General features: G+C 36.6%; 1 protein-coding gene and 1 long non-coding RNA gene across 2 annotated transcripts; one reads left to right on the top strand and one right to left on the bottom strand.

Moving 5' to 3' along the window:
- Positions 1 to 1,854: 1,854 nt before the first annotated feature.
- Positions 1,855 to 2,552, bottom strand: LOC122075128. Its single transcript, XR_006139192.1, has 2 exons — positions 2,519 to 2,552; positions 1,855 to 2,113 (listed from the first exon to the last, which is right to left on the bottom strand). It is a non-coding gene; the product is annotated as an uncharacterized LOC122075128 (long non-coding RNA).
- Positions 2,553 to 8,361: 5,809 nt separating this feature from the next.
- Positions 8,362 to 11,192, top strand: LOC122077478 (formin-like protein 8). Its single transcript, XM_042643427.1, has 2 exons — positions 8,362 to 9,446; positions 9,542 to 11,192. The coding sequence occupies exons 1-2, from the start codon at positions 8,449 to 8,451 to the stop codon at positions 10,845 to 10,847; spliced, it is 2,304 nt and encodes a 767-aa protein (XP_042499361.1). The 5' UTR covers positions 8,362 to 8,448; the 3' UTR covers positions 10,848 to 11,192.
- The last annotated feature ends 4,140 nt before the right edge of the window (positions 11,193 to 15,332 follow it).

Below are 15,332 nucleotides of genomic sequence, written 5' to 3' on the forward strand. Positions count from 1 at the left end.
TAAATGAATTACCGGATTTGTGACCATTTATTACAGCTTCTTTCATTGCTTCAATGAAAACAGTGGTCTCAAATTCTGACCACTTAATGGCAGGGATGCTACTTCCAGACATAATAGCTATACATTATAAGTTAGTGTAAAAGTTAGCATACTGAGATAAAATAATATCCTTTGAGGCTACCAAAATTTATGGTAAAACATAACAACCAAACACAAAATGAAATCTAGACCGAGTGTATCCAATGCATAATAGTCATGACGAAACAGAAACATAAAGCAAAAAAATAATACTTTCAACCCAAAGAATTTCCATTAGTCAGTAAAAGAATATGTGTATCAGTTTGCAATGAAGTGAAAATTCTAGTTATGGAACAACTCAATATCATGAACTCAATAAGCCCAACATAACCCACTGACCCAAAACTAATATCAAAGGGAAATGACCTGTGAAATGAAAGTGATTTTAAGTTAACAACAAAAGACATCACATAACAGTATAAAATCGATATATTGGTGGCATATCAGGTCATTCCAACATTGTTTCCTCTGAGTCATGCTTTTGTCTAAAGGAAATACCATGTTATCAAAACGAGAATGGGATAATTTTGGAAAGAATTTAGGGAAGAGAGGCTTTTATGGAAATAACCAAGATTTGTCCTTGCAAGCAAATACCAGAAGTTGTTTATCTTCAACCTGTCCTTGCATCACAAGCAGATTTGATTTCGATTGAGAGAACTCTCTTAAGAGAGCACCAATCAAACTTAAACTTTAGGACCAGATTGCTAATCCACATCCCTTTGAAACCCAACAATCAATTACTTGAAGCAGCAGCTTGAAAATTAAAATGATTTTACTGAAATCAGAGGAGATGTTAACTTCAAAACCAGATTTGATTTCAGATCGAAATTTCACAACATAGAGGGGCTTTTCGGGAATGATATTCTAGGGTCTGATATCCATCACACTAGTCTTCACTGAATCTTTTCCTAAAAAATCCTTCACTGGACTATCTTGTATGGGGAGCTGAAAAACACGGGAGGTACACAGTGAAATCTGCCTACCATTTACTTTTGTAACAGAAGAGATGAAAAAGAAGCCACTCGGCCATCTTCTTCCTGCTCAAGTAGATAGGATTTTTTTCGCAAGTAGATAGGTTTTTGATTCTGATGCAGTTTGGAGGTCTAGCTTCAGGGGAGGGCTTTGCTTGATGACAACTTCCCTTTGACCAGCAATGTTTCAGATGTGGAGCTCTTGCTGAAACAACAGATCACATCATTTTGCATTGCCCCTTTTTAAAGGTGTGCTGGTTTGGGTGCTCCATGTCTTACAAAGTTCCTCAAGATACATGTTTTTCCATTCCAGATTGGATTGCTATCAAGAATGGTTTGTTAGAGGACATTTCTCTTTGCGTGGATCATCTCCATGTCAATGTTAAAAAAACGCCAAAACCAATAAGAGCAACCCAGCCAAGCTTCTTTTATTAGATAACAGAGACATCTACCTAATATTATTCGATAAATAAAGACAGCTAAATTTACAATTTATAGACTACTAAGTAAACTAATCTCCTAGATAAAAGCAACAACTAACCACTTTCTACAGACCAGATCTTCAGATGACCGTTATTGATCATCTGTTCCAATTGGCACTAACTTAATTTCCATCTTCAGAACTCTCTCTAATAAAATGACATTGCACCTCAACATGTTTTGTCCTAGCATGAAACACAGGATTCTCTGCAAGCTTAGTTGCACTTTCACTGTCACATCTAGTCAGAATAACATCAGACTATGATAGTTTCAATTTTCTAATGATAAATGTTTAGCAAATGAATCTACAATTCACAAGTGATGCTAAGTAGGAACTTAAAAATATCTTTCTCCCTAAAGGTGAAAGCTGGATCCCTCACTCTGTCAAAAAAAAAGCAATATGAAGAACAAGAGGAGGTCTGTCTTACCTTGCTACTTTTTCTTGCTATGGACTAATGTAAGTAGAAAGATCTCTTGAAAGTCCTTTTCTCTGTAATGAGTCTTTGAGATTCAAGATGAAAATTTGATCTGCTCATAAAGTCCACAAGCAATCATACAAACTTGTGCAGCTTGCACTCCTTCAGCTGTCCAATTGAGCAAGAATAGTTAATGTCTCTTCTATACCATGACATCTCAAGGTAATGAACTAACAGATCTTGATAACCATATATTCTATTATCTTTCTGAATACTATTCTCTTGTTCTAGTTTTCTGATTTCAAAAATCAAAGTGAGACTCTTGACCTATTCTGGTTGATCAATCCAGTCAATGAGCTAAGAAATAGATGACTACTACTAAAATCAAGTGACTCAGCTTAGCTCCAGGCTTAGCAAGTCCCATCTTAGTTAATTGAAAATATGAGATGCAAAAAAAAAAAAAAAAAAAAAACCAACAGAGACATGTCCACAGAGACAGATACAGTAATAAAATCAATATCTTCATAGTTTGTATAAATCAACAGAGCCTCATCCACAGAGATGGAATCGAACCTTTACTGTTCTTGCGCCTGCTACCAAAATCTCGCTACTAAAATGTTTGCAGACAATTTGAGAGAAAAGAGAGCAGGAGATGAGTAAGGGAAACAGAAATGTGAAATTTGCAGTACGATTGAATTTTCGAAAATGAAAGTTCAGAGAGAAGAAGGGAGAAGAAGAGGAGTTAACCTCCAGCCGTTCACAAGATCCCTATCGGAGTTCAGAGAGAAGAAGAGAGAAGATGAGCAGTTACCTCCTGGCGGTCAGAATATCGATATCGGAGTTCACAGTGAAGAAGAGAGCAGAAAAGGAGTTACCTCCAACCGAGCTGCCATTGCTATCTGAGTTCAGAGAGAATGAAGGGAGAAGAAGAGGAGTTCCAGCCGCTCGAGCAGTCGGGAACGATGGTTTCGAAAATAAGGGTTTTGAAACGAAAATAAGGGTTTTGAAACGAAACTAAACTCACGGAACTCCTTTTTGGAGTTCCGACTTTTCCGTCATTTTTCGTTTTTTTCTCAACTTTCGTTTCAAAAAAACCGAAACATAGCATAATCCCACCAAACGGTTTTTTGCGTTTTTTGACTCCAATAGAACAAAAAAACGCTAGAAACGTTTTTTTAGAACCATACCAAACGGGCCCTTAGTTTTTACCTTGGATCTCACCCGTATTGGATACTTAATTTCCAAAAAGCCATCTTGAATGCATGGGGATGGGCTTATATCTAATTTATTTAGTTTTGTCCCAAACTATGATCCAATCTCATTAAGTATAAAAAAGGGATTTTCAGGATATTATGAACTTGATTCACCAATATCTTTTTTTTTCTTTTTTTTTTTTGAACACCATTATACGATTTTCAAGGGCTTTGTTTCCAACTTTTGTTACATTGAGATTTTTTCTTTAACTTCTAAGATTTTCTAATTGATAGTTAGTAATTTTTTTCACCCTCTCAGTATACTATTTTTTTTCAATGACAGTAAAAAATGTCATTTCACATATGTATGTGAAAAAAAATAATAATCACTCTTGAAAATGATATGATTGTAAATGACTTTCAAATTATGTTAAAAAATTATTTTTTATTGTTAACTTAGGCTCTCTTTGGTTTGATTTCTATTTTTACAAGTGTTTGGTATAATTTATAGTACTTATTTATATTTATAATAAATTAGAATAAATCACAAATCATAAATCACAAATTACTCTCAAGTTATTTGTGATTTGTGGTGATATATCATTTATGTTGATTTTTGAGCTACCTTAAATGAGCGCATGTGCTAAACTACTCAAAATCAAAGGTTAATAGGTAACTTAAGTATGTTTTATTCTTTTTCAATAAAAAAATCAAATCCTACCATCTCTCTCGCTCAAAGCTCAAAGCTCAAAGCTGAAGATGAAACCTGAAACCTATTTTCTCATTATATAATCTATTTTATAAATAATAGCCAACCGAATACTATTTATGGTCCATAATTTAGTATCACAAATAATTTTTAAAAAATAATTAATAAATACAAATAGAAATCATACCAAAGAGAGCCTTAAAGAACCTTTGAAAATAAAATAAAGAATGATTAAAAGAATGTTACAAATTATTGATACAACAATAGATGTGTCACTATGATTCCGCAAAAGTTTATTCTCAGCAACAACTATAAGGTATTCAAATCTTAAAAACAAAAAAATATCTAGATATGCTGTTCTTGGTCTTTACAGGACAAGTCCAGGCTGGGTATGGATTGGGTTTTCAAAAAATGTTTCGCAGCCATAGTTTACAAAAGGAGAATAGGGGTTGGATCTGTCAAGGTCGATGTTGATTTGATCTCGTTCTCGATTGATTTTGATAAGACAGAAATACTCTTGGATTCAGTTTTAAAAATACTTTATTGATGATTTTACTTTCCATTCATATTGAGCCACTGATACAATTTTGACCAAGAAGTGAGATTGATTAAAACTGATACCAATCCAAATTGACCAATTTAGGCCAATCCAATCCCATTCCTCAAATCATGTTCCAATCCACCGGAGTATTTCAAATAATTGGCTACGTGAGATGGGTCAAAGGGTTAATGGGTTGTAGCTGGCACATTTAATTCATTGGATCGGATCATGTCATCATGGGATTGATTATAAGTTCTCATCTATTGGACCTATGAAAGGAGGGTAGTTATTTGAGGAAAGTTGACTTCCAATTCAAACAGGAAAGAGCACAAAGACGTGTTGGAGAAACAAGTAAAATTTATGTTTTATATTGCTTCTTAAATATGTATTGATTATAAAAAATATTAGACATTTTTTTTTTTGGCAAAGAAAAATACTGAAGACAGACACATACGTTATGATTTCTATATTTTTCTTTGCACTTTATCTTTTATAAACTTTTGTTGACACAAGAAATTTTTCTCGACGTTGGATATGTATCTGAGAAAATTACACCACATGAGAAATGTTTGATTAATTGATTTATTTGAAACTATCATCAATAGTATTACTCAATAAGTTAAAAAAAAAAAAAAAGGAGAGAGGTTTTTCCATGTGAATAGTATGAAGGAATATTTTACGCAACACCAATGTTCAATGGAGGATATACATGGTTAGAGAAGATAGAGAATATTAATACGGCTATTACTTTGTGAGAATGTGGGAGACCACAGAAAATCATTCTGACACTGTCAGCTTTAAAATATATTTTTATAAAAGAATATACGATTTAAAATAAAAATATCTATTTAAAAAAAAAAAAAAATAGACAACAAGAAAAGTGTTTATCAAGAAGTGAGGATACATATCCCTTTGCCACAAAAATATCCACTCTACACGAAAGCAAAAGTTGCAATCTCACGAGCTACCTTAGTAAGATATTCCTTCTTTTAATTTTATTTTTTTTGGTTTTTGTTTTTGTTTTTCTGTTTTTTAAATGATCAACATGAAGCAAAATAAGACACATGACATCTAGACCATAATTTAAAAAAACGGATTGGATCGGTTAGGATCGTTTGGAACAGATATGTATGGGTCAAGATCGATCTCCAATCATGATCAATTTGATACCGACCATTGGTGAGGTATAAGGATAAAATAATCCAAGTTACCAATTTTTATTTTTTATTTTTTTTAAAGTAAATGAGTCTGATCCCAATTGATACTAAGATCGATCCAGAGTTTTAAAATCTTAATCTAGACTCAAGCACATGAGTTCCTTAACCTCCTCTCTCTCTCTCTCACACAAACACAAAATAATAATAATAATAATAATAATAAATAAATAAATAAAATAAAATAAAATAAAATAAAAAATAAAACAAATATCCGAAAATGATTAAGATGGGGCATGAAATTCAGTATGTGGCTAGTCCCATGTCCTAACCTTAAAAAATTGGATGATAGAAACCACTAATTACAAGAACAAGTATATCGATTTACCCCTCCTAATGGCCATCAAAACCTCGTAAATTATTATGAATTTGTTGTTAAAACTTTTATTTTGTCTTATACATAGCTTATATTTTTTTTGGAAGAACACTATCCGATCCTGTGGCCTCGACACCTGTGTGAAGGTCAATGAAGGGCGAGTAGGTTATTTTGCCCCCTCGTTTTGGTTAGGAATGCAATTGGCAGCATTCTTTTTTCCCATTTTCTAAGTTGTTTGGCCCTTTCAACCCGCGGGGCTACTGAGAGCATATACAAGGGCATCACTATGAATGTAATTTTTTTATTTCATAGGGATGGGATAGAAAATTCGCACATCTCTATGGTGAGGGGCTATGCGACAAGGCAATTTTCTTTTTCCTTGTAATTAATGTAGCATACGCCTTCTCCCATGGTTATATTTTATTATTTTCACTTTTCTCTCTTAACCATATCAGCCTAATGTAAATAATATCAGTTTTAATTCCGTCATTGATGTGATGTAGAAGATTCCTCCTTCACCGTGGAAAACTTCAACCTTTCTTATTTTTTTTTGTAAGAAAATATTTTATAGAAGAAGTTATGATGAACACATTAACTATGAATCAGCTTCCACCGCCACCACCACCCCACATGTAGAGGTAGGAATTGAGATGATAACGGTGAGTCGTTTCTCAAACTGAGAGGTCGTTAGTTGTTTAGTTTAGAAGTCTCTGTCCTCCATCGATGAACGTAACCAAGGTGTGTTTTGTTATTTTATTTTTTTTGGTAAAAAACCAAGTTGTGTTGTGTAGTGCGTTTTTAGCTACCAAAATTTAATATATGTTAGATAAGATCGCATAAGAGTCGGTCAAAAATAAGACTAGAATTTGGTGCGGTCTGGTAGGAATCAATTATTTACTCAACGCCTTCACCAAAAACTAACACAATCTTACATGGTTGAATCTCTTTAATTATGATTTAAAATTGAGATTTATACTCAATTGGATGTCTATTGTTTAGCATCTATTAAATACAAAGATTGAGAAAATGAGATGATAAATATACATTAAATCCTAATATTCAAAATCACGGGTGAAAGATGAAGGCGGCATTTGATATGATTTATTGGAATACATTAGCGACTTAGAACATGTACAAAGATAGCCTTGGTTGACGAGTGCGTTCACATTATGTTGTTATTGTATAATGAAATTTCTCCGACAATTGGGGGGAATGATTAATGTCGTGTATTGTATACATTCTCGGAATAGATTTTAAATTTAGAACGCATTTTTAAACCCATTTTTTCTCTATTCTCTCATTATAGAATACCAAAATCTATTACAACTTAAGTCTCCTCATGATTTATGCATCATGGCCTCATAAATCTTTCACCATGACCAACTATCAACTACCGGCTATCAACTGCCAACTACACTTTCCTCCCTTTTTTCTTTTTCTCTGGAAAGTCTAGTGGGAAGATTTTTCTTTCATTGGCAAATAATCATCTGGCAAACAAATACTTTCATCTACATAATTAAGGAAAAAGATTCTCATGCCATTTAAGTGGGAATCTTTTCCCACACCTTATATCGCTGACACTCTTGCTATTCTCCACAAAACTATAGCTTGTACCCTCATTGGTGTGGCGTGAAAGAATCCCCCACACTAGCTGATGGCATGGTAATTCTCTTCTTTTATTTGAAAATAACAAAATTATGCATGAATAATTTCAAATAAAAAATTGAAAATCAAAATAGTGTGCATCTTATTGCCACCAAAGTAGTGAACCAAGAAATCGTAACCTTCTCTTGATGATCCTTATCTTATTCTCTATTATTCTTTAAGTCAAACACAAAAAATGTGTTTTTAAAATAATTTAAAGGCTTTTGCGAAGATCGTCATCTTCATGCATGTTTTTTAATACACATGTGGACGTGATCAATTGTGAGACTTATTCCGAAACCCTAATGACCTGAGTTTAATCCAATAGGTGGTGGTGGAATATGAATATAGTTCCCTAGATCGCTACGGTACTGATTATGCCCCGTTATTTTAACAGATATCCGATTCTCTCTCAAATACGAATTAGTCTCCCCCAAAAAGGTCGGACGGAAAATCGGAAACGGAGTTACCACCTCTCTCCACTTAGACCCACAGTCCGCCACCTGTCTACCATGTCAAAGTGCCCGCCAAATTACCCAAACTCTCCCTACTCTCAGTCACCCATAATTTGCCATTTATAAGGATATTTAAGTCATTCAAGTTCAACAAACACAAATTAAGCGCGGGAAGGAAAAACATGAACTTAAACGGAAACCAACTAACCCCAACTGTGGCACTGTTCTTTTGTTTCAGGTTTGAAAGTGTCAGCTGTGTTAGCATCAGCAAACCAAAAACACACAACACATTCACGACAAGTCATTAATTACCAACAACTTCCATTGCCTAATTTTACAGAAACTTCAACCAATTCCTCCTTCTCCTCCGCTTCTGTAAACTGTAATTCTCTCTCTTTCTCTCTCTCTCTCTCTCTTCCTTTCTTGCTCTCATGGCTGCCAAGGTGCAGCCACGTCTTCATCTTCTTCATTCATTACTGTTCATTATTCACTTTCTCTATCTTCTTCCACTTTCTATTTCTTCTGGGCTGAATTCTCCTCAAAACATTGAAACATTCTTCCCATCACGTACCTCCCCTGTAATTCCAAAACCCAGTATTCCTAATCCACCCTCAAACTCAGGTATATCGTCTTCAAGTTCCACTTCTTATAAAACCATCGCTGCAGCCGTCGGAATTACTGCTGCAAGTACCCTAGTTATTGCAGGTATATTCTTCTTTTTCATCCAAAAGTATACCCATGCACGCCATGGCCCCAGGCTTGCTAAGAAGACTAGTATTAATAGGGTTATTCATCGGGAACAGGCCATGTTACCTCGCAATGAGTTCAACAGTATAGATGGGAATCTCAAGGGGTTGATTGTTGATGACAATGGATTGGATGTTCTCTATTGGAGGAAGCTTGAGGGTCGGCTCTCAAATAATAGACTCTCTAAGGACGTGGTATATGAGCACGACAGAGAAGGGGAAGACGATGACGAAGAAGAGGTGGGTTATCATGGAGATCGAAACAGGAAATCTGGGCCAATTCAAGATACCCCTTTGCTTGGTAGGAAGTCTTTCAAATCCTGCAGTGGAAAATTTACCCCGGAAGCGTCTAATTCGGTGGTGCTAACACCTTCAGCGGCAGCACCGCCACCGCCACCACCTCCACCTCCTCCGGCAAATAAAAATCCGCCACCACCTCCACCTCCCCCGGCAAAGAAAAATCCCCCACCGCCTCCACCACCTCACTCAAGAGCTCCTTCAACTTCGTCGAAACCTGCACCAAATTCGAAGGATACCATGGCGGTGGCGGTAGAGTCTTCATCGGGAGAGAAGCGCACCAGCCAGACCAGCCAGACCAAGCTGAAGCCTTTGCACTGGGATAAGTTGTCTCCCGAAATGGATCATTCCATGGTGTGGGACAATATAAACAACGGTTCATTCAGGTAAATCATAAATCAGATTTTCTCAATCCCCTTCAATTCCATCCCTTTGTATTAGTTTATCGTCAAAATCACTGATTTTTATCTCTCTTCGATAGGTTCGACGGAGATCTCATGGAAGCGTTGTTTGGTTATGTTGCAACCAATCGGAAACCCACTGGAAGAAACAGGGACTTATCGGACAACTCTTCCGGCTCCCCTGCTCAGGTCTTCATCTTGGATCCCCGCAAATCTCAAAATATAGCGATAGTCCTTAAATCTCTTGCCATATCTCGTCGAGAGATTCACGATGTCCTCCTCGAGGGTGGTGACCTTGATATTGAATTCCTCGAAAAACTTTCTAAAATCGCTCCGACCGATGAAGAAGAAACCAAGATTCTTGAATTCAGTGGCGATCCAACAAAACTTGCAGATGCTGAATCATTTCTCTACCAAATCCTTAAAAGCATCCCCTCTGCTTTCGCCCGTCTAGATGCCCTGCTCTTCAGGTCGAACTACGACCACGAAATCTTACAATTCAAAGAATCTATACAGACCCTTGAATCAGCTTGCAAGGAGCTCAGAACTCGTGGGCTCTTTATGAAACTTCTTGAAGCGATCCTCAAGGCAGGTAATCGTATGAACGCAGGAACTGCCAGAGGCGATGCACAAGCATTCAATCTCACAGCACTGAGAAAGCTCTCCGATGTCAAAAGCAGCGATGGAAAGATTTCGCTTCTACACTTTGTAGTGGAAGAGGTCGTCCGGGCCGAAGGGAAACGGTGTCTGATCAATCGCAACCACAGCTTTAATCGAAGTAACAGCCGAAGCAGCATTAGCAGTGCTGACAGTGGGGGCAGCTCCCAGGGTGCCGCAGCGAAAGAAGAAAGAGAGAAGGAATATATAAAGCTTGGGTTACCCGTGGTCGGAGGACTCAGTGTTGAGTTCTCAAACGTGAAGAAAGCAGCCAGAATAGACTACAATGCCTTCGCTAAGGTATGCCCAGCTATCAAAGCTCGCGTGGTTGAGATCTTGGGACGGTTCAACATGGGTGATCGAGGTGGGTTCATGAGAGAGATGAAAGGATTCTTAGAGGCTGCGGAAGAAGAGCTCAAGGTTGTGGAAGGGGAGCAAAAAAGGGTGATGGAGCTTGTGATGAGAACAACACGATTTTACCAATCAGGAGCTTCCAAGCCTGAAGGGGTTGTTCCTCCACTGGAGATATTTGAGATAATTAAAGACTTCTTGGATATGGTGGACCGAGCGTGCATCGACATCACTCGGAATTCGCAGAAGAAGAAGGTGGCAAATGCTGGATCATCTTCACCGGCGAAAAGAGTTCCAGTGAGTTTTGCAAACTTGCCATCGCATTTCTTTTCGGACAAATCAAGCTCAGGGAGTGAGTCAGATGGTGATGGCTCCTAAGGAAACCCTTGGGGAGATTTGATCAGTGTACAGTGTACATATACATACACGACAGGTAAAAAAATGTAGGACAATAAATTTGAAAGGTTTTGATTGATTTTTTTCCTTTTTCCCCTAAGATTCATTTGAAGTCTCCTTGGATCCATTCTTTACTACTGTTGCTGGCTTGCTGCCTTATTTCATGAGCTGCTGGAATGTGTGAGACTGTGAAGTCTAGTGTGATTGATCTTCTTGCGGTATAAAGTAGTTTTGTATCAATTTCCCCTTTTCCCCACCATTCCAATGATGGGATTGATAGGGTACCCTACTAAGTCATATGTCAATTTGGAGATTCAATTTAATGCATGATTCTCTCATTTGAAACATCAAGCCTTGTGTAGTATGTTGTGAACTATGTTGCCACTCAATATGCTGGCATCAGCTATAAACAGCTAACTGTGGTCACTTAAATTGGCATTGTACTGAAGTATTCACAATGCTCTGCCTCTCCATGCGGTGCCTTGGCTAGGTCAAAGCTGCATTATGAAAGATATGAGTGAGGTGCCACAGTTTGTCATAGGGAACTGGAAGATTTTATCATAATCTATCACAAAAGATAGTCCCATGGTCTGTGGGGTGTTTTATCATAATATTTGTGATTTCCGTGGAAAAATGTCGGGCTTTCTGAATTTTTGAACACTTGAAATCAGCATTTATTCTGTTTCTGGGAAGAAAATAGCCATACACAATATTTAGGATAACAACAAAATCTTTTATTGATAGTATTCGAAAGCGAAGGGTTTGATTTAAATCCAGGTAATCAGCTATCAAATCACAGCTTTGACAAATCATCCAACAGCAAAGAGTTTTCTTTTTTATTTTTATTAAAGAAGTATAATGTTTGAGAAATGCAGCATACTTTTCCTTTCTACTAAAATCACCATTTCATATTGCTTTGTAATGTGATTCCACAATTACTTCATGTTTCCATGAATAAATATAGATTGTAATCTGCAACTCTTTATACCCATGACACATTTCCTGGCAATAATTCCATCATACAAAACAAACCCAGTGAATATCTATTATCATAATTTATGTCAATAATAGATTTTTCAATTATAAAAACAAACGCAGTTAATATTTGCTGTCACAAATTATGTCATTGCGGTCATGTCTAAATAGCACGGAATCATTCATGTCTGAAGCACTCTCCTCTGTTTTACTTTCCCTTACTCATTTTTGGTGTTTGATTTCTTTCCATACAAGAAAAAGATTGAAGCTTGTGTTGATGTCCAAGTTTTGCCCACCTTTGTTGTTGTTTGGGAGGGGAGGGAGGGGGGGATTTGCCAAAATTCCGCCAATTTTAACACTCACCGAAACTAAATAGTTTATTCAAAATTTGGTGGAAATTCCAAAAACTGCTGGCGAAACTAGTGAAGGGTAGCCATGGTTTTGAAGTAGACTTTGTACATCAACAAAGGGAACCTTCATATATCGATCAACATGAGTTTTGTGACATGGCATTAGTACAAACATAATATTGTATATGGGCTAGGGAAGGTAAAAAATTTAGTAGTAACATATGTGCTCTGATAAGTTTCCATGGACTGAAATTATCCTAGTGTTCATTAGTTTTCTGAAAAAACTGTTTTGAGATGTTCATGTGCCTGTTATCAAGTTGGAGGTTAACATCCTCAAAGTGGAAGTGTCACCAAGATCCACAAGAAGGCAGCTTATCCTCAACAATTGCAGAAGAATCACATCAGACTGATCTCATTGATCATTATTATGCTATTTCCATAATTGTTAAACGTTTTGGAATGAAGCTCATCAATTGAAGAAATCAGGAAATTTGACGTTAAAAAATGTGAATACAGAAGATTTCAAATTCCAAACCTTCCAAATTAATCAATACTAGCGAATCACTTCAAATTCTGGAAGATGCCACCTCATTAAGTAGGCAAAATCAAAAGGGATTTTGTACTCTAGAACTGGGTTTTAAACCAAAATTTGTCTACTAAGTACTAACCACTGATCAACTACCCAGAAGGTACAATGAACTTCAAATCATTGAACATTAATTCCAGATTGGATGCACATGATTACAGCCATTTGTGTAAGAAAGTGATAAGGGGTCGGAGCAAGTACAGTGAAGACTCAAACGTGCAAGGTAAGTGCTCCTAATTTTTTTGAGTGCCTCACCATTCCAGCAAATACAATCTGCAACTATATTCTGTCTTAGTTTAAAGAGATTTGTTGGTTTCATTTGAAGACTGCAACCATGTAGAAAAGATACATCAATAACTATACACTGAATTACAAGTAGGATATGACATAATATGGGTGACTGTAAGTGAAATTTACAGAATATTGATCTGCCCTATTTTGCAGACTGATGAGATATCTTTATTCTGTAAAGTGTAAATAATGTCAGGATGGTAAGATTTTAGCTGTTCAGAGAAAGAATAATAAGTTTGTGCTCATAAATCTCCAACGTTTTATAGAGAGCATGTAAGAAAAGTAATCCTTGGGTATCAGACAATACATAAGAGCTTTAGTTGCATAACTGGTGTAATTGGAAGTCGGCGATAATCAATGCCTTCTTAAAGGCTACTTATACAAGGAAAAATACAGAATCTCAAAGGGACTGGTAACATATAAATTCAGAGCACACAAAATGGGCTCATTCTCCACCAGTAGCATGCTAGATACTGAGCTACAGACAGTGTAAGATACATATCTGCAAGTACTGAAAAATGAAAACAGATCAACTTAAAAATCGAAAGGAATTCTGTGGCATTTACAACTACCACAGGTAATAATGGATCTAAGATGCCAGACAGTGAAAATACAATAGCCCTAATCTCCCTGTAGAGTAAGTATATCATAATTCCATGCAGAAAATAGTTATTATCGGTTCATGTTTCCAGGGGGGGAGTTGCTGCAACATTCTTCCCCTTCAGATCTGAAATTGAAAGTTATTGGGGAAAAAAGATTACGCATAAGACACAGAAATCCACTGCAATAACATCCATGTGCAAATGAGGCACATAGATGGTTAGCAGATTTAACAATTTCCACATGACAGTGAACTGAAAGCATCAGTAACAATAATTTAAGGAAACCAAATTCTCAGAGTAATATCAGACTTATATGGTTCCAGAACGAAGAATGGCTAATAAACACCATGTGGAATCTCAACTAGTATGGATTATGATGCATTCCTCTAATTAATCATATCAGGATTCTTTATTTTCATAGAACAAAGGATTAGGCAATGAGATTATCATTGTTATCCAAGTAACCATAATATGAATATTGATCAAATGCCATTTTGCATCAACTAAGTTGAAGAAAGCAAAACAACTAGTTAAATTCATTCTTGAAACACAAGAGCATACCTGTACGAAGTATTTTTCTGGATTTTCGCGTCCTTACACATAAATAGGAGGATGGAAGCAATTACACAGATCTTACTTGAAGATTCAAATGCATATTCAGCTGATCTATTATATTGATGATCCCATCAAGTCCAGCACAAGATTTAATTCTGGAGACCCATTGCCGTTCTCTGGAATGCTCTGCAACAAAGATAAGAACCAAAGAAAATTTTTTTATGTGCCAACAGATGGACAAGGTAAAAAAAATCCAAATAAAACAGAGCATAAGTTCTATAAATTTGGATATATTATCAAAATCAATCTCAACTTCAGAAATGAATTATTAAATATCATCATTACTCCCTGATTCTTCTATAAATAAAAACATGTCAAGAATTACATGCGAAGTCATATCAGCTATTCTAGTTTGAACATCTGCATCGTACGGAAAATTTTATATCAAGATTTACTAAAATAAACTTGAAACTTGATCATAAATTCGTATAAAAACCACTATGGGCCCAATTCATAGTTGTCTAGGCGACTGGGCGCCTTGATTGTGTTTGTGGGCTAGGCGGGCGACTTATTGGTGTCGCCTTGTGTGTGCCCCATGCCTTGGGTCAATGAAAGCGAGCTTAGGGCACAAGGTCTTAAAACTCCAATCGGTCAAGATTTATACCAATTTGACATCAATCCGGATTACCCTTGCTTTTCATTAAAATTATTTTGGAGAAAAGAATCATGTTCTCTTGCGCTCCTCTACGCCCAAATGTAATGGCGAAAAGATCACGATTTCCTGGTTCAAATGTCTCTACGTGTCATCCCATTGACTTGCACATTGATGCAGTAGCCACTAGCCACCCAAGCAAACATGATTCTATTGCCCAATTATTTTTTATTACCATTTTAGCTTTATCCCTTATTAGGGGATTAGTATCAAATTGATGATGATCCGATTGACACTCGCTTATCCGATTTGAGTTTTAGAATCATGCTACTAGGGGTGTCAATGGGCCATGTTGGGCTGGGTTTTAAAAAACCTAGGCCAACCCTAAGGTCGGGCTGGGATATCTCAGCCCAGGCCCAACCCTCTCGGGTTTAGCCCAACCCAACCCAACCCAGC

Source organism: Macadamia integrifolia, chromosome 4, assembly GCF_013358625.1.
Source record: "Macadamia integrifolia cultivar HAES 741 chromosome 4, SCU_Mint_v3, whole genome shotgun sequence".
NCBI lineage: Eukaryota > Viridiplantae > Streptophyta > Magnoliopsida > Proteales > Proteaceae > Macadamia > Macadamia integrifolia.

Bases quoted from the DNA above. Each gene is read 5' to 3' on its own strand.
- LOC122077478 (XM_042643427.1), top strand. From the start codon at position 8,449: ATGGCTGCCAAGGTGCAGCCACGTCTTCATCTTCTTCATTCATTACTG. The intron at 9,447-9,541 runs GTAAATCATAAA...TCTCTTCGATAG, and splicing joins ATAAACAACGGTTCATTCAG to GTTCGACGGAGATCTCATGG.